The sequence below is a fragment of the Mustela nigripes genome, chromosome 12 (assembly GCF_022355385.1).
Source record: "Mustela nigripes isolate SB6536 chromosome 12, MUSNIG.SB6536, whole genome shotgun sequence".
Taxonomy (NCBI): domain Eukaryota; kingdom Metazoa; phylum Chordata; class Mammalia; order Carnivora; family Mustelidae; genus Mustela; species Mustela nigripes.
Genome location: NC_081568.1, coordinates 47,700,690 through 47,722,213, shown reverse-complemented (window position 1 = coordinate 47,722,213; position 21,524 = coordinate 47,700,690). Strand labels below are relative to the sequence as shown.

General features: G+C 47.5%; 1 protein-coding gene and 1 non-coding gene across 4 annotated transcripts in view; both read right to left on the bottom strand.

Moving 5' to 3' along the window:
* CYFIP2 (cytoplasmic FMR1 interacting protein 2) overlaps positions 1-21,524 on the bottom strand; it is a 124,502-nt gene that overhangs the window by 62,730 nt on the left and 40,248 nt on the right. For 2 of the 3 annotated variants that reach the window (XM_059417244.1, XM_059417245.1), the window contains exons 11-21: positions 19,715-19,832; positions 17,182-17,301; positions 16,527-16,652; positions 12,943-13,109; positions 12,084-12,231; positions 9,868-9,942; positions 8,826-8,979; positions 7,753-7,909; positions 7,112-7,208; positions 3,310-3,386; positions 688-796 (exon numbers count right to left, since the gene is read on the bottom strand). In XM_059417244.1, coding sequence (XP_059273227.1) covers positions 688-796; positions 3,310-3,386; positions 7,112-7,208; positions 7,753-7,909; positions 8,826-8,979; positions 9,868-9,942; positions 12,084-12,231; positions 12,943-13,109; positions 16,527-16,652; positions 17,182-17,301; positions 19,715-19,832 — 1,348 coding nt within the window. The remainder of the gene's footprint in view (positions 1-687; positions 797-3,309; positions 3,387-7,111; positions 7,209-7,752; positions 7,910-8,825; positions 8,980-9,867; positions 9,943-12,083; positions 12,232-12,942; positions 13,110-16,526; positions 16,653-17,181; positions 17,302-19,714; positions 19,833-21,524) is intronic. The other variant, XM_059417246.1, reaches the window with a different exon arrangement.
* Positions 15,457-15,560, bottom strand: LOC132029000 (U6 spliceosomal RNA). Its single transcript, XR_009407642.1, has one exon. It is a non-coding gene; the product is annotated as a U6 spliceosomal RNA (small nuclear RNA).

Sequence of the window (21,524 nt, the reverse complement as noted above, 5' to 3'; positions counted from 1 at the left end):
GTGGCCCTTCACCTGGGTCTGCCCCACAAATCCCGTGCCCCACATCCTGAGCGTGGCGGTCACGGCATCAAGGCCGTACCAGCTCCTCGTGGCTGACAGTGGGAATATCTCGTATTTTGCCTGCCTGCCTCACGTGAACATTTTAAAGCAGGAATATGTGTCTGAGCTCCTGGCAGCATTTATTGCCTCTACATCTGGGGTCAAATGTGAACAGAAAGCAACTCCACAAAAACAAACTGATTTCTAGCATGGGCTTGGCGGACACGCTTCATTTTAAAGCCCGAAGCAGCCTGCCTTCGCTTGGACCAGCGTGTGGGCCCTGCTCAGGAAGAGATTTACCTGTTTCTGACCAGCGTGCGGGCCCTGCTCAGGAAGAGATTTACTTGTTTCTGAGCGGCAGCCCCCATGGAAAGAAGTGAACCACGGCTTATGACAAGACAAAGGCTTTAGTGGCCATGACTAGCCAGAGGTGAGCTGCAGGTGGACTGAGAAGCCAGAACCTGAACCACAGGATGTCAACGCCTCTTTATCGCTTATAAGACTGAGGCTGTGCCACACCTAAGCTCAGAAGTCCACACGGGTGGCATGTGGGGTGGAGAGTATGCGGTCCTGATCTCCAATCTCCCCGCTCACTTCACGGCTACTCTCTAGCCTGTCCCATTTGCCCTCTGGCTTCCTTAACCGTACCTGTACATGTCTCTGTTTCAGCAGTGTTTCATAGCGGTTGGACGGTGGGTATGGAATGATGACTCCATAATTCTTACATTCAGCCCTAAAACGTTTATCCAACAGGACGCTGCAAGGGAGAAAAGTTACGTAAGGCCAGTAAACATGACCGTGGATGGTTTTCAGACACCCAGCCACATCTATTTCCGACCAGAGGGTCTACTCTAGGAAGCGCTAGCTTATGTATTTCAATTACAACTGTTTTTTGCATTAGAGCAAAATGCAGATTTCTTTTTAACCACAAAGCTCAACATGAAGCATTATTTCTAAGTTGAAGACAAGCAACACAGAAGTGGAACCACTTCCCTCTTTTATTCGTTTACCAAAAAAGCAATCGAGTGCATGCTTGTTATATCCCAGGGAATACTCTGGTACCGGGGACACAAAGTTCCCGTCCTCATGGAGCTTATGCCTAGTGAAGAGAAACTAGTAACTGGATAAATAAAGGAATAAAATAATTTCAAGGAAGAGGAAATAACTGCACAGCATTTACGACTTATCAGGCGCACACCTGCGTGTACACAGTCATTTTTAATCTCATGGCAATCTTCTGTAGATGTACTATTATCACTTTTCATACCGAGATACAGACTGCAGAGTAATAGTGCTCTGAAACTAATAAAATAAGATCATTCAGTGTTTGGAGGTCAGGAAAAGCCTCTCTAAAACAGTCTGGCTGGATGGACTCCCAAATGCTGAAAATATTAAGATCTGGAGGGGAAGAGTGTTTCTGGCAGATAAAAGAAAAGAAAAGCTGGTCAGTATGCATAAAGGACCAGGCATGCTGGAGACCATGATGCAAAAATGAATTGATAAAATTAACCTGCGGGGGGGGGGGTGTCTAGGTGGCTCTGATCGTTCTGATCGTTAAGTGTCTTCCTTCGTGATCCTGGGGTCCTGGGATCAAACCCTTTTTTGGGCTCCCTGCTCAGTGGGGAGTCTGCTCCTCCTCTCCCTCTGTCCCTTCCCTGGCTTGTGCTTTCTCACGCCCTCACTCTTTTAAATAAATAAATAAAATCTTGAAAAAAAAAAAAAAGTTAACCTGGGGGCCGGATCACATGGGACGTCAACCACAGTAAAGAAGTTAGATTTTTCTAGATGTCACTGGCAGCCATTGAAGGGCTTTAGGTAGGAAAGTGACGTCATCTGAGCCTACACCATCAGGCACAGACAGTGGCCACCAGCTACGGGATCTTACCGGGCACCTGCAATGTGGTGGGTCTGGGTGGAGATGTGCTAGCAGTATAAAACACACACTAGATTTTGAAGACTTAGAAAAAAACAAGAAAACTAGCTCTTTAATAATTTGTATATTGATTTCATGTTGAACCCATATTTTAGATATACTAGATTATATAACATATATTACTCAAATTAATTTCACCTATTATTCTTTCCTTTTTAAAATATGACTACTATAAAAAATGTAAAATGACACTTGCAGCTCACATCTGTGGTTCCACTGCATTTCTAATGGACAGCACTGACCTGGATCATTCTTTCCCTGACGTGCTTTCTGGGACTCTCCTCAGCTCTCTCAATCTCGCCCAGCCCCCCATAATTTTGGAAACCACTGATCTTATAGGGAGTAGTACAGATTCAGGGGCATTTTTTCAGATTAGAATATTCTGTAAACTCAGTATGCAAAGACCCAGGGTTTGGCAAGTCTGAGTTTGTGTATACAGCATATTTGAAAGGAGAATCATCTTAGAGACACTGGAAGCCCAGCGCCCTGTTGTAACTGCATCCTATACAACCCAGATACGTGCTAAGTGACTACTTCATGGAGGGCTGTGTAACCTGTGTCTTCCCTGGAAGTACATGCTTTGTGTACTTTCCATCATCAAGAGCTGTTCACTTCACTCAATGTGCATCTGTGTTAACAGAAACTGGTGTGTTCTGACATCAACTCCTATCTGAAGTATGTCACACCAACTCTAGCTGTCAAAGCAAAAGGAAGCAAATGCCCCATGTGGGAAGAAATATAATTTATGACAGTTGAGTAACTATTCTTGACACAACTGGTTTGTACATTGGGTTTCAGGTAAGAAGGGAGATACCTACTTTGAGGTTGTTCTTGACCGGTACTGTTATGGGTTCTTGAAACCCAGGAATTCACTCAATCCACACATACTGGCACTACCAATGAGCCTCCCAACCCATGAAGAGTATCTTACCCCGACTTCTTCACCAGTCTCCTATCTGGCCTTTATATACCCATTCTTGCTCAGGACAGCCTTTCTAGTTCCTCACCCCAACGTCTAATTCTGGTTTAACTGTCATAGATTCACAGATTACCATGAATGTTTCCTTCGTGGGAAGCACGCAACCTCACTTTCGTTGTGCTCTTATGGGTTTGTATTAATGTCTGATATCCCTCCTAAACTGTAAGCTCCATGAGGGGCAGCACCAAACCTGCCTATTTTCCTCTCTTCTGTATTTTATCACCCAGTCCAGGCCCACAGAATCGCCCACAGGATCGCTCAGTGGCTAAAGAAGGAGAGAGGATTTATGACAAGAAACCATGTCTCATGGGGGGCCGGCTGAGAACGCTTGCTGCTCACAGCCCCGGGACCCTCGTACCTGCCAGCCATGGCTTTGTAGTAGGCGAAGATCTGGTCCGCCAGCTTGTAGACAAACTGATCAAAGCACAGGTTCACCTGGGGACAGGGAAGCAGGAACGTCAGCTGTGCGTGTCTAGCTTACATTATACGTGAGACGCAAGGGGATTGCTGGGTGGTATTGTGTGCTGTGGGGCAAGACACTTTGAATAGCAAAAAAAAAAAAAAAGATTCCGGAGTTAAGTAAGTTAAGAGGTTTGGTCCCTCACTTTCAAGGCCCTTAGGCAAAGAGAAGGCAAAGTCCAAAGAGCTGTTGGGGAACAGCCCTCCTCGGGGAAGCAAGATGGCTCTTCATACCCTGTATTCGCTCACATCCTTCCACCCATCCTCTCTCCTGCTGGACTTCCTCGCCTTTCCCTTTCACTCTATTTGCCCTTGCTTGACCAAGGAAGAATCGGATGTCCTTGGAAACGGAAAAATCTCTTTTTTCCAAACTTAAAGTTTCATTAAAAACGTTTGGTTCTTAATGAATACAGGATGCTTGTGCCATTTCAGCAACTTTTCACATCGGTGGCAGACCATGAGGCTTGGGTGAGACGTTCATGTCGGACATAGGATCAAAACGAAACCGTCCACAGAGGGCAAGAAGCAGCCAAGGCTGGGGCTTCGATGAGCCGGGGCTGCGTGGGTGCGGGGCGCCGTGGGACTGCCCAACGGAGCCCATTTAGGTGACTGATCTTCCAAATTCTCAGCTCCAGAAAGTTAATTCTTTATCTGAGGGGCTCCTGTATCTCTGATTTTACACCCCAGATATTATTCTGAACATGCAACCCAGAGCTATGTGCAGCTCTGCCCTCATCTGCAGTGAACCAAGGCCTCTGCTCTGGACTTTGTGTTTCAAGGGTCCCCACTGGGCCATCCTCCAATTGAAGAACCTACAGAGTCAAGGTGGGGGTGCCCACTCATACCCTAAGCCTTGAGAGTCCTTGCCCCAGAAGCCCAAGCCCCTTCCAGGCCTGTCTGCTATTCTACCTGGGATCACCCCTGAGGGTGGACCCCATGGCAGGTGTCGGGAGTTAGCTCAGGGGCCACGGTTTGTGGGCAGCGGTGGCAGCCACAGCTTGGCTATCCACACCCATGCACACGAAGCCCTTTGTCACGCAGGATAGAGTTGGGGGATAGAAAGAGAAAGGGGGCAGGCCACAAGTTGGGGATCTCAATGTGTACTTTGGCCACATGCCCTCGAAATATTACCCAGGGCCTGCCTGGTTGTGTGCTTTCTTTCCATTTATTTTAAAAATCTTACTTGGCCACATGACACTCTAGATCTGTTTTGTTTTTCACCTGCTGGAGAACACAAGTATATAAGATCATGTCAGAACATGAAGTTGTCAGAGCTGAGATGAAACCCATTCACTGGTCTCCTGGAATCTCTCTTCCCAACTCTGTGCTTGGGAGAAGAGATCTGTATCGGGGCCCATGAAGATCTTTAACTCCCATAGAAATCGGAGGCTAGAGAAAGCAAGCAGCATCTCTACTAGATCTCCTTTGAGATACATAAGCTGTCAGACTAAATTGGTGGCGAAACGTTCATGTCTTTACTTTATAAACAAGAATGTGGGGCGTCTGGGTGGCTCAGTGGGTTAAGCCTCTGCCTTCAGCTCAGGTCATGATCTCAGGGTCCTGGGATCAAGCCCTGCATCAGGCTCTCTGCTCAGTAGGGAGCCTGCTTCCCTTCCTCTCTCTCTGCCTGTCTCTCTGCGTACTTGTGATCTCTCTCGAATAAGTAAATATTTTTTATTAAAAAAAAAAAAAAGAAAGAAAGAATGTCATGAATTTCTATGACATTTTCACCTAATGGGCCTCAGTCTGTGTTTATATAGTCCCATGCAGTTAAGCCGAACCAAGACTACCAACCCAGTTCCCAGAAGGCAAGACTGAGAAAGTTTGGTAGCCATCACTACTATTGGCCTCGTGCTTCTGGTCCTTGCACGTGGCAGGGTTGTACTTCCTTGCTCCTCTCTGAAAAGGAGGTGTGGTCATGAGACTTGCTTTGACCAATGACATGTGTCATTTCTAGGTGGAAGCTTTAAGTACCAAGAACACCTCCCCCTGCCACGGCAATTAGTGAATGTTCCATGTGGGTCCTGACTTGAAGACTATATGGACCAGAGTCCCCAACCAACCCATAATGGAGAAATAAGCCTTTGATTTCAAGGTACTAAGAACTTGTGATTATTTGTTACTGCAGCATAACCTAGCTTATCCTGACCATCAGAGAAATAAAGCTACTGAGTGACTCTCTAATAAACAGCGTATAGTTGGAAGGATGGTTTCTTCAGTCCTAGTAGGACTAGCCAGTGACACCCTAAGCTGTGTGACCTTGGCATAACAATAACTGACCACTTCAAGTCTAAGACTTATTACCTGTAAAACAGATAATAGCATACTCCTCTTTAAATTGCTGTGAAGGTTATTGAAAAAGTCTCTCTCTACCATGGTTATCCTTGCACCTGGCAAGTTGTAAATGTATAAAAACTGATACATGATATTGCTATTGTTATTATTATTAGCCAAATAATTCAACCATAAAAGACCTATTAGAAAATTAATTTTACTCATGTAGTTCCATCATCTGCTGTCCCTTAATACATTTGAAAAAAGAAAGACCATCCTCTTGGTCTGGGTCCTTTTTGATGATCATTATTTGCAAAGACCACCCTCCGTGTAGTGAATGATACTATAATAGCTCTGCGTGGGGACAGGTGGCAGCTCATCTGTGGTGAGCACAGCAGGATACACAGAGTTGTAGAATCACTGTGTTGTACACCTGAGACTAATGTAGCATTTGGTGTCAACCGTATTGTAATCTTAAAGAAAAAGTCATAAAAAGAGATCACTCTCCAGAACCAGTCACTGATCCCGCACTGCTGCAGTCTGAATGTGTGTGTTCCCCCAAAATTCGTATGTTGAGATTCTAATCCCCCAAAGTGAGGGTATTAGATGATGAAGCCTTTGGGAGGTGATTAGGTCATGAGGGTAGAGCCTTCCTGAATGGGATTAGTGCTTTATAAGAGAGAGACCCGGGGCACCTGTGTGGCTCTGTCGGTTAAGTGTCCAAGAGATTGGGTGTGGTGAGAACAAGCCCCACACTGTGCTCTACGCTCGGCGTGGAGTCTGCTCGAGATGTTCTCCCTCGACCCCTCCCTCCAGTTGTGTGCATGCGCTCTTTCTCTCTCTCTAAAATAAATAAACAAATAAAATCTTTAAAAAAAGAATGGAAAAAAAATTAAAAAGAAAAAAGAAAAAAGAATGAGAGTGAGGGCACCTGGATGGCTCAGTGGGTTAAAGCCTCTGCCTTCAGCTCAGGTCATGATCCCAGGGTCCTGGGATCGAGCCCTGCATTGGGCTCTCTGCACAGCAGGGAGCCTGCTTTCCTTCCTCTCTCTCTGCCTGCCTCTTTGCCTACTTGTGATCTCTGTCTGTCAAATAAATAAATAAAAATCTTAAAAAAAAAAAAAAAAAGAGAGAGCGAGACTGCCGAGAGCTCCCACACCCCTTCCACTATGCAAGGACTATGAGAAGAAGTCTGTGACCCAGAAAGTTGCCCTCACCCAACAGTGCTGGCTCCCTGATCTAGACTTCTACCCTCTACAACAGTGAGAAACACATTTCTGCTGTTTATAAACCACTCGGTCTGGGGTAATTTGGTACAGCAGCCTTCGAGTGGACTAAGACAACCCACTTTGTGCTGATAGCTACAGATTTAAAAAGTCCGGACTCTCGGAATAAGATTACAGGAACACAAGAAGCGTATCACTTGCCTCGGCTTCAATCTCATCGTACAGGAACTGCTTTTTAAACTTGGTCAGAGCATAGTAGGCGCTGTCATTGTACAGGTCCAAGGGGTAGAGGACGTACCTGAAGAGAGAAAAGCAGAGGCCAGCAGCTTACGAATCTCTCCAAAGGCAAGCCAACTGATGCAGCTTGGGAAACACAGAGGGTTGGGTGAACATGGGAACAAGCTTGGGGTTGGGAAGAGAGAGCCTCCCAGCACTTGGATGTTTCCAGGCTGCCTCAGGAATGCCTTACTTTACAGTCTGCCTGTAGAATTTGAACATTCATGATGTTAATAAATCCAAGGCCTGAAAAAATGAGTCTGGGACCAAAAGAATTGAGGTGGCAGTTAAGGACATTAGCTTCCTGGTCCCCAGAGATGACTATCCTCCAAGCACAGCTGCTTTGAGATGGACAGAACCCAGGAAGGGCAGCTGGGCCGGTACAATCCTGAGCCTATCTGCAAGGCTGAGTCAGATCTAGTGTGACCTGATCCTTGGGATGAGCGTTCTCCCTAGAAGGGCACACTGCCTAATCTGGAAAGTTCTGGAAAGAACAGAGCTGTGAGGCAAACTACTCTCCATCTGCACCCTGGGAACCTCCTTGTGGACCCAAGCCTGCCTCTTACTCCATCATGGAAGGTTCTTTGGTTTCCAGGATATGGTCTGTTAGAATCCAGGGCATGGACATTTCAATTGGGAACTGGATTCGCCGGCCCATGGTTAACTCCAGGAAGAATTCTCGGAACCAGAGCTGAGAGAGGTCACAACACTGCTGCAGGGCTTCTGAAAGCATAAAGGAGAGAGTCGTGGCTTATACACAGAAGCACCAAAAGATCTTTGCTCTTATTGTTATTAACTTGTTCTTACTGCTTTTTTGTTCTTACCCCTACACTACTACACAGCAGGTGCTCATTAAGTACGACTTGATCAGTAGGTCCCACTCGCTTGTACCTGGAGGTCAGTCTAATACCTATTTAGAAAACAGCATTTATTAAGCTCATGGTAGCAGCCCCAGGCAGGAGGAGAGCAGTGATGTTTTAGAAATGTAGAGGCGCCCGCAATCTCCACGATCCCCGTACAAGGTCATCCTAAAAACCCACAGTGAGGCCTCCTTGTACATGGTAATTCTGGCTTCTATCCGCTTAGGAGCCTTGGAGGGCCCTGGTCTGCATTCTGATGGAGAAGTTCTCAGTAACGACAGACGCATTATCCCTTCCACGGCCCTGGATACCGCTCTCCGCACGCCCCCCGCCCACCTTGCCCAGTCGTCCTGCTAACAGGGACACAGGAAACGGGACACAGGGCTGGGTGTAGCCTAGAAGCCTCCTTTGCTACAAGCAGCAAGACTAATCAGCTCAAAGCTACTGCTCAGAAACAAAAGACTGACCAAATGCCTGGTCATTCCGGGTGTGCTGCTGATTTTAATAAAGTCCTTAGTAGAGGTGACTAAGACCAGACAAATTTAACAGAGTGAGAATAGCTGGACTGAGTCTGGCCTTTCCAAGACCACCAGAAAGGGTGCATTTTTTTTTAAATCTCGGTAGCAAAATGTGCCTCTTTTGATCAATGACCACGTTTTTTGGGTTTGTTGTTGTTGTTTGTTTGTTTGTGTTCTTTTACAACTTTTGGTCCAAAGCCTTAGTGGGTCTGGGACCTGGGACCCTCATCCTCTCCCCACTGCCTGGACACGGTGACTCACCACTGATATTGAGCAGGTGCGTGAAGAAGAAGGACTGCTTATGGAAGTCCTCTATGGCGAGGACGATGGGTCCATCAAGGCTGCTTCTCAGCGTCTTCTTGGAGCCACTTTTGTCTGCGATGAGTGATTCGAGCATGGTCCGCACCATGTACAGCTTGAAAAAGAAAGTAAGACGAGAAGGTCAGGGGCTGGCCCTCCACCCTGGGGTAAAGGTCTCTGAGCTGTATTTATGTTTTTCTGTTTTCCTGCAGATGTCTGCTCTTAAAAAGCACTGTCTTAAGGAAGCACCAGTTTAGGGTTGGAGAAGTGAATCTGGAACATGTAAACCCTCAGGAGGGAGACTGGCCAGCCCAGGAAGGAAAGTCTGCCCAGGGCCTGATACTAGGTCATTCAAGGCCTAGGTTTTTGCCCATTCTGCTTGGCCAAGGGCGTGGGCATCAGAGGAGAACCCCAGTTCACATCACTCTGGAGTCAGTCTCTGCTTTACTGGTTGGCTGGGTGGCACCATGGGTTGAGCCCTAGACTTGGGTCGAGGGCCAGGTACTGCTACTGTCTTGCTGTGTGATCTTGGGCAACAAAGTCCCAATTTGGGCCTCAGTTTTCTTATCTGCTAACATGAGGGGTTGCACCAGATGCTTTCTCAAACCAGGCCCTTCCAGCTCTAATATTTTGAGGAACTGCGAAATGCCATTTGATCAGAGCAAGCCCCCCACCCCACCACCTCAAGCTCCTGATCCTTAGCACTCTGAATCCATTGCTGAGGATGGCGCCCTCTGGTGGCGCCAGCTGCATCGCACAGCCAACCAAAATCCTGGGTGGAAAGCGGGTGAAGACAGGTACTTACACAGGAGGTCTACTAGACAACCAACTCCCACTTACAGAGGGCCTTAAGTGCAAAGGGTGCAAGTGCTAATCTAGATCTTTCCACATCATATGCCTTTGAATCTTAGGGCTGGAAGGGGCCTTGAGGAGCCAGGCTAGTCCATTCCTGCTGCCTCCTGGAGAAGTGTACCCCAACCAACCCAGCCAGGCGGTGTTATACCAGGGATCGGCAGCCTCTTCGGCCCTGTGTGCCACCAGTGGGGTGAAACAAAGCCCGCGGGGACCACTGGCAGGCCTAAGACATAGATAGGAGAAAGGAGGGGGGATGGGAGGGCAGGAGAGACAGGGAAGAGGGAGAGAGAAAAGAGAGAGAGAGAGAGAGAAAAGCAAGAGGTATTGTATACGGTGGGAAAGCCGCCGCGAGTGCCAGGGGCCACTTGCCGACCACCTCTCAGAAGCTCCAACCTCCCTCTGCCACCACATCTGTCCTGGCTGCCTCCAGATCTCCTCCAGGACTGTCCCCACCATGAGCCAGGCCCCGGGCTGGGGGGGCGCAGCCACAGAGGGAAGGGGCACAATGCCCCTACCGCAGCACTTCCCGTGACTGTCCGCGAGCTAGCACGGTGGCCGGTCCACCCTCGCCAGCCCCATGGAGGGGCGGGCCTGATCATCCCTCTGCACTGAGAAGCACCGTTCTTATGATGGCCTTGGGAGTTATCCAGAAAAGGATTCCTCAAGTACAGTCCATGTGGGATTGATGGATTTGTATCGAATTCTATTTGAAAATCCATCCTCTCGCCACCTACTTCTACTGAACAGGGCGTCAGCCAACATCCCAGCTGGGCTAGGTGCCCCTGTCTACTGTGCTCGGAAGGCCCTCAAGGAGCCCCGGGGTGGGAGTCAGGAGACCTGGGTTCTTGTCCCACCTCCACCTGTGACTCGCCTTGTGACTTAGACAAGTCACTTCCCCTCTCTGGACCTCAGTTTCCCCATCTGTAAAACAGGGAGGATACTGGGACTCACTTGTCTCTAAGGGCTCTTCCAACTCCGACTGTTGGGGTCTACCCGATGCACCCGTGCCACCTCACAGGATTCGGCGGTGGGGGGGGGGGTCAACTCCTGGTCACACTCCCCTCTCAGACCACCTGTGTAGACGCCTTCCACTCCTCTGCTCCTCTCCCTCCGTCTCTGCCTGTTGGGTCCTTCGTCTCATCCTCCTTTCCTGTTTCCCTTCTGCCTTGTCCGTGTCTCCCTCACTCAAGTCTTGGGACTTACAGACACACCCAAAAGCCCTGCTTAGCCCCTCCAGGATATTCTAGGCTGGAGAGGCCTCTGGTCCTGAACATTACACAGAAGTGTTTATAGAAGCTTCCTTGGCATTTCCAAGGCCAACAAGTTCAGTGCACACTGGCCCACAGGCTCTGAAGCCAAGGGAAGTTACGGTGCTGAGAAGCAGTCCTGCCCGATCCCTCCTCCCCAGACACAGACACATACACACACACACACACACACACACACATACACACACACACATAGAAGGGGGGTGGTGGGCTCAGACAGCTTATCTCAGATGGTTCAGATTCATGGCTGCAGAGCTGAGACTGGCTGAAAGGTCAAGTCAAGGGGGAGCTCCTGTAACACCCCTGAACATTTGATGGACCCTTACGCTTTTTTTCTAATACCTCAAAAAGCCTACCAGGAGTTGCTTATCCTTAAGGAAGTGACAAGGATTCAACCAAGATGCCCAGATTCTTTTTGACTTGTGTGCGTGTGTGTGTGTGTGTGTGTGTAATTTAATGACTACTCTGGGTAAATCACAGGCGACCTCTTGTTCAGAAGCTTCGCTTAGCCACTCTGAATATCTCCGATTACTAGGCTTTCTCTAAGGGGTCAGGCTTCTGATATTTGTGCATTTGAGGGGATAATAGTAATAATGTTTGGTCGGGAACATGATCTCCTTCAAATTTTTCACCAAATGGAGATGATAATCAGAGTACAGAGAGATCACGGCACTTGCCCAAGATCACACAGCACGTCAGAGGCTGAGCTCCTGAGTTCCCAAGCTAGAATGTCAATGCAGGGTGAGGGGGCCTGGGTTCCATGAAGAGGGACAGCATAGGTAGGTGCATACAGAGTCTACTGGAAACTCCTCCTATGCTTTGAAGCCTATACTTCGCAGAGCTAGGAGAGAGCCAGTCCTGGTATGACCCCCATTTGCCAGATTAGACAACTGAGGCACAAAGAGACTGTACAGCGTGCCTGAGGTCACATGGGTTTCTAGGACTAGAATCCAGGTCTCCTGAATCTTAAGCTGGTAGTCCTCCCTCCTGAATTAAAACAAGATGGCAGAGTAAGACTAGCACTGCTGGGGACCCTGCCCTCCTGCCTGAAATCCCCTGCCCCTGAACTACCATGGCTGGCCTCAGAGCCACTTACCTGTGTGCTGGAGGGCCCCACAGCACGCCGGGGCACCTTGATGTCAAATCCCCCCTTGGGATCCTTCTCCCCTCTCAAACACGGGTCATTGGGGGGCTCTCGGCCCCCTTCCCAGTCACAGATGGTTTTTCGAATTGCCTGCAGGACACTGGGAAGGAAGAACCGATACTCAGACCTGGTTTTAGCATTGGAAGGAGGCCCTGCAACCCTGTTGCTGGAGTCTGTGATGGCCCAGGACACCCTGTCTTAGAATTCCTGGGCACTGTGGAAGTACGCTCATTCCTGCCCCCCGCCCCCCTGCCAAGAGGTTCTGGTTTCCCAGGCTTGAGCCACGGTCCACAAGTCTGCTCTTCAATAAGCACCACAGGCGACTCTGATGCCCACTGGCTATTTTTCCTTCTCATTACAGGGGAATTTCATTAGTCCAATTACATTTCCGTATGATTGAAGTTTTAATAATAGCTTACATTTGTTGCATACTTACTCTGTGCTGCCGTGTGCTTAGGTCAACACAATGATTACCTCAATTTATCATACCAACAGCCAATGAAGTTAAGTACCATTATATTCCACATTTCACAAATGAGGAAAACTGAGGTTCAGAGAAACTATGTCACTTGATTAAGTGCACACAGCTAGTGATGGTACAGACTTCAACCCCAGAGCCTGAGGCTTGATTCATTTCAAATGTCTGATCTCCTAAGGAGGCCTCCTAGAACTTGCTGGAACTTGCTAGAGAGGTATGTGTGTGTACAGAGGTGGTGCTCAAGCTAACAGAGCCAAGAACTTCCCCTGTGGTCTGGACCTAGTACCTCTGATTTTTGATGTGACCCCTGGAAAGGGCCATCTGAAGACCCACCTGATAAGAACGTTCTTCTTCTTCCGCACTGCCTGTCTCAGGGGCTCACGCAGAGTCACCTGGGCGAAGTCCTGCAGGGCCGCGTAGATGGTGTTCCTGATGGCCTGGTTGAAGACGCTCTCCATCCTGCCCATGAGGACCTGGAGGCCTTTGATCATGGCGATCACCTGGCCGGGCACAGATCAAGGTCAGTCTCACTGGGCCTCAGCTTACCTATCTGTCTAGCACCCTGCACCACAGTGCAGGAAGGGTGCTAAGTGAGATGTCCAGAAGCTAGAGGCCAGCGCCATTCAAAATGCCAGTTCACAGCGAGGTGAGAGACGTGTGCCAGAATGGAGAGGAGCACTCTGCTTCCTGCATCAGACAAGTCCTGCCACAAGCAGAGATGTCAGCTAAATGGGACCGTGACCTTCACGATGCGGTGGACGTCCACTCTGACACCAGTTCCCCATCTTACTGCTAATGGCTGACCAACAGCAGCCAGTTCATGGTTCTCTGATTTCCAGAGACCTCTCTACCTACCATGCACCCACAGACTGTGTCAAATAGACCTTTGTTTGACCATAATATTTTCTATAGAATTTTTACAATCTTTGCCTTTGAAATAACTTGGCCATTTGCTGCTTGAGTCCAGAGAGCTTCCTCCTGTGACATAAAATCTCTACAGAAGTCTCAGGTGAGGGGAAGCCTCTGCCCTTCTGTTTGCCGCTTCCCTAGTCCCTTCACCTGCTCCCTGGGCTGCAGACATGGGGAGACACGTATTTGGGATGAGTGTATCCTGGCCCGCCTTGGTGTGCGCATATATCTTCTCTCCCGAGTTCCTCTCTTCTCTGAGCAATTACTCCTCCCTCCCTGTCCCGAGGAAGAGAGGCATGTGTTTCTGCCATTGCTTTGTCGGTTTCCCAGTAGGTAAGTTTAATGGGGTGGAGGAGGAATAAGAAGTCTTGGGTGGCCTTGGGTACAAGCCACATCCCTAGTCTAGCTTCCCCAGCAACAAGCCTGAGCCTTTGGCCCCTATCAGCCACAAGTGTTAATATCTAGGGTGATTCAGAATTCAGAGGGTGTAGCGCAAACCATGTCAGCCCCCGACATGATGGGTCAGGTCTGATGACGTGACAGCAGGTCCTCATGATGATGTCTCAGACTCCCAGGCTCTGCTCTGGACTCTCAGTGCACAGGGGTAAGGCCCAGAGACGCCCTGCATGCCCTATGCCCCCCGCTTGGGCCTATAGTGAGCCATCAGAATATTTTTGTTGAAAAGGAATGAATAAGGCAATAAATGAGTTTACATGCTAAGACGTTTTCTTCCTCTAAACCTTAAAGGAATAATAGAACATATATCTGAGTCAGAGGAAAGGGTGAGAACAAAGTTCAGGCGGTGAGGATTTTCATTAGAACAACAAATATAGTGGTTTTGCTAGAGAGAAGCTTTAGTGCAGAGAGATAATGGGACAGAACCTTAAGGGAAAATTACATCACAAAAGTATCTGGGTTTCTGGCTAGAGACGGTAACTAGGAAATAATGAGACAAAGGAAGGAAGAGATAATGGAGATGTTTCAGAATATTTCCAAACACAGCAGAGTGTACAGATCTGTTACACCTAAGGGAAAATCTTTGCAACTCTGGGCAATGCAGAGATTTCCTAGCTAGAACACAAAAATCACAAACCATAAAATAGCTGATAAGTCGGACTTTATCAAAATTAACAACAGCTGTTCTTCAAAATGTACCCCCCCCCAAGAAAATGAAAAGACAAAGCCACTAATTCAAAAAAATAGTTACAACATATATATGACTAGAGACTTGTATTTGCAACAAAGATTCTCATAATTCAATACAAAGAAGACAGAAACCCGATTTTAAAAATGGGCAAAAGATTTCAGAAGACAGGATTTCTCAGGGAAGATCGATGAGTGGCCAATAAGCACATGCAAAGATGCCCAATGTCATCGGTCTTCAGGGAAAGGCAAGTTCAAACCTCAACTCAACAGCCACTCGAATGACTAAAGTTAATAAAATTAACCATGTCAAGGACTGGGAGGGTGTGGAGCAAAAGCACTCTCAGATACAGTCGGCAGAAACATGAAACGGCACATGCGTTTTGGAAAACCGCTGGGCAGTTCCTTAAAAAGTTAAGCATTCACCGACCATACAACCACTCTGAGAGAAAGAAAAACCTGCATCGACAGGAAGACTGGCTCAAATCCTTAAAGCGACTTCAGTCATACTGGCCGAAAGGTGGAAATGCCCGATGTTTATCAACAGCTGAATGGGTAAGCAAATCACAGTATGTATCCATACAACAGAATACTACTCGACAAGAAAAATAAACAAACGACTGATACACAGAACAACGAGGATAAAACTCAAAATTATGGTGGTGAGTAAAAGAAGCCAAGCACAAAAAAAAAATACCAACCAAACAAAAGGATAAGAGATATGGTAATAAAAGAAAGTGAGCAACACAAAGTCTTTAAGGGGAGATGGAAATGTTCTGCATCTTTTTTTTTTTTTAAAGGGAATGCTCTGTGAATTTGTGTGTCATCCTTGCAGAGGGGCCACGTTAGCCTTCTCTGTGCTGTTCCCATTTTAATACCCATGCCGTCAAAGCAAGCACAGAAGGTTCTGCATCTAATATTTGTGGTTTCACAGGTGTGTATACAATAGTCAAAACTCTTGGCATTATATGCTTTAAGTGGATACATTTATTGACTATAAATTATACCTCAATAAAGATAATAAAAATAGCGTACTATTCTCATGAAGATTTTGCACACATGGCACAAGAATGAGGTCTTCTAAAAGGAACATTCAGAGGACAAGACAGAGCTTCTGGACATTAAAAATATAATAGGCACAATGAAAAATACTAATAGAGTAGAGAGTGGAACTTCAGGAAACATCCCACAAAGCAGAACAGAACTAAGCGATGGACAAAAGACAGAAAAGATAAGAAAATGAGACACTAAATCCTGGGGGTCCAACATGTGACGGCTCATCTGGTCTTGGTTTCCACCTGTAGTTCTTTGATCATTCATCAATCTGGACATTTTTCTTATCGTTTTTAGCCATTGGTTTGTCCGTGTTTTCTGCTGTTGGTTTCCCTTTGCCCATTTTTCTAGTGGAGTGAGTGCTTTCCCTTGGATTCTTAGGAACAGAATGAGTTTCTAATCATTTTTGAATGGGAAGTTGTTGTTTTTTTGGTTTTTGTTTTTTTTAAAGATTGATTTATTTTAAAGAGAAAGAGAGCACAAGCAGGAGCAGGAGAGCAAGAGGGAGAGAGAACCTCAAGCAGACTCTGCCCTGAGCGTGGAGCCCAACGCAGGGCTCCATCCTACCACCCAGAGGTCATGACCTGTGCCGACACCAAGAACGGGTTGCTTAAGCCACTGCAACACTCAGGTACCCGTGAAGGGTCACTTTTGAAGAGATGAATTCAGGTGGGAGGGGGAGGACAGGGGAGCATAGGCACCCGGGAGGACCATGGTTGCCACCCTGCTCAGAAGCACTCCTGGAGCCACCAGGTTCAACACCAAGCAGCAGCCTCAGGGTGGGAGCAGGGAGGCAAGGGGTCAGCACCCACCTCGACGAAGGCGAACTTCTCCTCGCTGGTATAGTTGTAGCGTGTGGCTCTCTCATACTCCTCCGCCGTGCCAGGGCAATCCTTGTTGCAGAACTTGTCCGTGGGGTGAACCAGCTTCCAGGAGTACTGGGGAGAGAGGGAAAACCCAAACTCCATCAGCGGATGAAGGGAAAAACCAAACGTGCTGTGTCCATGCAGGGGAGTATGACTTGGTCATAAAAGGGAATGAAGTTCTGATTCATGCTCTAACACAGATCCTGGTTGAAGGCATGAAGTGAAAGAAGCCAGACGCAAATAGCCATATAGTATATGATCCTACTTGTGGGAAACATCCAGAAGAGGGAAATCTTTAGAGACAGAGACAGATTGCTCAGGGCTGTGGGGATCGGGAATGGGGGCTGATTACACAGGGTTTCTTTTGGAACTGATAAAAAGATTCTAAATTTGACTATGGTTGCACAATTCTGGAAATGTACTAAAAACCAATGAATCTACATTTTCAATGCATGAATGGTATGGTGTGCAAATTGTATCTCAATAAGGCTGTTAAAAGAAGAGTGCTGGGACAAGGCAGGGGCAGACAAGGGTCCTTGTGAACAAAGGTCAGGCTGGAGGGGTTCGGGGAGGGCAGGCCCTCTGCCTGCAGGACACCTACCACCTCCATGACATGGGCGCTCCACTTGGATAAAAGCTGCAGGCCCCGCAGGGCCAGGTCGAAAAGCTCTCGGTATTCCTCGTCTGACTTCTGGCTGTCCAGTCCGGAGCCTGTCACCACCTGCGAACATGTGCCGTCACCCTCACCATGGACACGCCTGGCCCTTTTAGACGTTATTTCTCTGATTCCCCCAAGAATGATATAAGGGAGGTGCTACTGTTATACCCCCTGGAGAGACAAACTGAGGTTCAGACAAGTTCTTTGTTGAAGGCCACATGGCTTGTCCATGGTTGAGGACTTAAACTCAGATGGTGTGACCCACAGCCCCACTCAGAACTACCCTGCAGGGCTGCGGCTTTCAAATTCTTTCAACTGCAAATACAGTAGGAAGTGCACACCACATAGTGACTCAGGAACACATACCTGCCTAGAGATCCTAAATATAAATATAAATGTAAATATATATATATATATATATATATATATATATATATATATATACCAACTCTGTTCATATAGCTACTTTATTCTTAACACATGAGAATTCCTCTGATGGGCTAGTCCATGTCATACAAAATGCCCATCATAAGTCACTGAATTAACTGCACAACTCCTTAATTAGATACGACCCACCAGCTGAAAAGTGCTGAAGACTAACATCTATCTGGCTGTGCACTCTTCTGTAAGGCAATACAGATGTATGCAGGTGTGTATGTGTAAGTACTTGCACATCTGTACACACGTATCGAATCAGTCCTCATTATTGCTGAGTTCTGTAGTTGTGAATTTGCCTACTCCCTGAAATGTATTTGTAATCTCCAAGTCAGTACTTGCAGTCCCTTTACTGGTCATTTGCAGGTACGTGCAGAGTGGTGACAATTCTGAGTCATGTCCAGCGGAGGCTGAACACGGCGACTCTGTGCTTTCTCGTTTCAGTGACACTACTGTATATATATGGTTCATTTAATGCCATGTTTTCCACATTGTACTTTTTACTGGTGATTTCACTATTTAAAATGGCCCCAAGAGTATACTAAAGTTCAGTGTAGTAATCTTAACTGCAAATAAGGCTATGACATGCCTTAGGGGAAAAGCACCTCTTTCAGATAAGCTTTGTTTGCATGTTAAATTATAGTATTGTCGCATGTGAGTTAATGTCCGTAAATCAACAATATATATTATATTATATATATATATTACAATATATATATATATATATATATTACAAATGGCATCTTTAAATGGAAATGCACAGAAAACAAGGTTATATATTCATCAGCCTATGAAAATGTCATGACCAGAGGAACTTAACTCTGTACTTCCTTTGGGAGGAATTGTTCCGTATTTGCTGATCCAGAGTTCATGCCCACTTTTCAGAATACAATTACTGCAAATAACGGGACTTGTTTGTGGATACACATGCATAAAATGTATAACTTAAAAAAACCTTGACGTCAACTTCGCTCTTACATCACACCAAGACTTGACAAGGATGAAGGAGGCCTGGCTTTGAAATTATTCCTATTGCTTTGGTTCAGATGATTGTGGCATGTGGTCAAGAAAGCCGAAGGGTGGGGCTGGACCTCGGTCCATGTCTTCCAGGAGCCCTCATAAGAATATGGGCCACCTGTCTAACGACCACACTGTGTGTCTGACTGTCCTCATTTCAACTATGCTGCCCTTCGATCAAAGACCTTTTCAGAGTTTGGGTTCGGAAAGCATGCACACTATGGCTGCCAGCCACACGGTGGAAGCAGTGAGCAAACAGTCAGCCGGGTTCAAATCAGGGACCATGTTTATCAAACCAACATACACATTTAATAGAAAGGTATATATGGGCAGAGTCCAGGAGGATAGATAAACCCAAATATTAATCACAGTTGGTTCTGGCTGGTCAAATTTTACATGGTTGATTTCCCTCCTTTGCATATCTGTAGTTTTTCTGAGGTTTGTGCATTGACTATATTTCCATATTAAAAAAAAAAAGAAAGAAAAACGTAACACCAGTAAAAATGTAATTGGTGGGATTACAAGAGATTTTCCGCGCTTCTTCTGTCCCTAATTGTATTTTCTGATGTGTTACAAGTATAATTATTGTGGAGTTTTAAAACACTCCATGCTTTGAGCAAGTGTTCAGAACTGTGTCTCTTGCCATCCAGGGTGAAAATGGCTGGGATCATGTGCAGATGAACCACATTACTGGGCCACTGTTATCTGCTGTGCAGGATGAATTTTCCACGCATCCTACTGTTTTAGCCTTTCAGTGAACCTTTCCAGGCACTATTATCCCATTTTACAGATAAGGAAACTGAGGTTCAGAGATTGTGAATAACTTGTGAAGGTCAGTGGCAGAACCAGTTCTGTCTAGCTCTAAAACCCATGCCCTTGGCCCCTTTGCCTTCTTGCCTCCGATATGTATGGCCTCACTCCTGCTCTCCTTCATCCTTGGGATCATTTCCTTTCTGGCCAGTCATTGCCCCTTCACACCCTGAGCCCCCACTGGGCTCCCTCTCAGCAGGCAGGGCGAGCTTACCTCACTGTTGCTGTAGCGAGCAAGTTCGGAGATGAAGCGGATGTGGTCGTCCCGGATCTGAACCATCTGCTCGCAGATGTTGTACTGGGGACTGATGCTGCTCTGGGTACACGTCCACCTGGGCAGAAAATCACATGGTTGGAGAAGGTCCTGGCCCGACGTGCCACAGTGGGATAGGCTCCTTGCACTCGCTAGTTGTTCTTGGTGCTCAGCCACATGTGGCTGGCTGCCCTGGGTGGACCCAGCACGTGTCCCAGTCACCAAAAGACAGCCTGCCACAGGCTGAGCAGAATAGTCTTCTTTCTCCTCTAAAACCTAATCAGGGGCTTTCCCAGGTAACTTGTATCCATAGTACTTACCAGTTATATGAATGAGGAACCTCTCTAGGGCTACAGAGAGCTGGAAACTGAGCAAAGAAAAGGCCAGGTGGGCAACCTCCCCGGGCCTGCCTACCGACTGTCAGCACGGACATCCTGAGACTGAAGCTAGCTTTGTTGGGGCCGTTAGGATGGGACTGGGGAGGCTCACAGGGATCCTGCCTCTTGTTTCAACAGTGATCGGGCAACATGAAAGGACTCCACGTGATGGATACCACGTGTTCTGAGAGGTATTGCTGGCATGGTCTCCCTCCTTCCCTCTCTCTCTCCCCCCACCACCTTCTTGCTCCCCTTGCCCCTCCCCTTTCTCCTTTGGAAAGATATCATTGGGAAAACCATCCTAAAATGGGGAGGAAATCAATGAGTGAAAGACTTTACTTCCTCCCCTCCTCCCCCCACAAAAAGACAGGCCCCTTCACCACCTTCGGTCATCTGGTGCTGGGTGACCCAGGAGACAGACTAAGCATGGGCACCAAACAAGACAGATGAACATTCTGGAAAAAATTTAGTCTCTCAAAAGGATCTCCTTGAAGCAGAAGTGGTTTTCACAAGAGTGCCTGGACTGGGGATAGACTTCCTCATGCTTATACTTTGCCCTGACCTTTATCTTGGCTTACTTGTACAGGAATGGGGACACGACCACTTACACCTCTGACACCCCTCTGTGGCCACATCAACTCCCACCCAACTTCAGGTGGCCCACAGTACACGCAGGAAACGTGAAGAAAGGAGTTCAGCCTTCTCGGTTCCATGCTCTTCCTAGAAAACCTCCACCCATGCTAGCAGCAAGCAGGTTAGGAAGAGACTAACCCAGCTTCCTTGGGGAGACTCCCTCTCAGGGGCTCAAGGCTGTTAGGGTTCAAGGACACTCCGTTTACCTATTTTTCAGGCACAAACCCTCACTTTTGACTAAAGGACAGTCAGCCCCTCTCTGTAGGGAACGGTCATCTTCATTCAGCTTTGGGCAAGATGTAGACAGAAGAAACCTTACTAACAAGCCCCTAGATCAACGGAGAGGCCCAGACCGCAGCTGGGTGTCACCCACCTGCCGTGAGTCCCTGACACCCCGGGTTCTAGCACAGATGACCTAGAACAGTGGCTTATAAAACAATCCAAGGCGAAGCTATCGACTCAGTTCACAGGAGGAGCCGTCTAAACCATATCCTCAATGCCATACTTAGTGCACGGATACAAATCGGAGGAGAGAATGAACGTGCTGATGAATGCCATCTTGCTCCGCCCGGCCACTGAGGGCCAGCCAGTCCTCCCCCTTCTCCAGGGAAGGAGGGCTCCTGCTGTCCCACTGCGGGCAGCATGGGTCAACGCCGGGACACAGAAGGGGCGTGGCTGTGCTCTGAGAGCTTTTGAACCCTGGCGGCAAAGGGCAGATACAAAAGGGCTCAGAGCACCCTCCGCTGTTCCCTTCCGGCCGG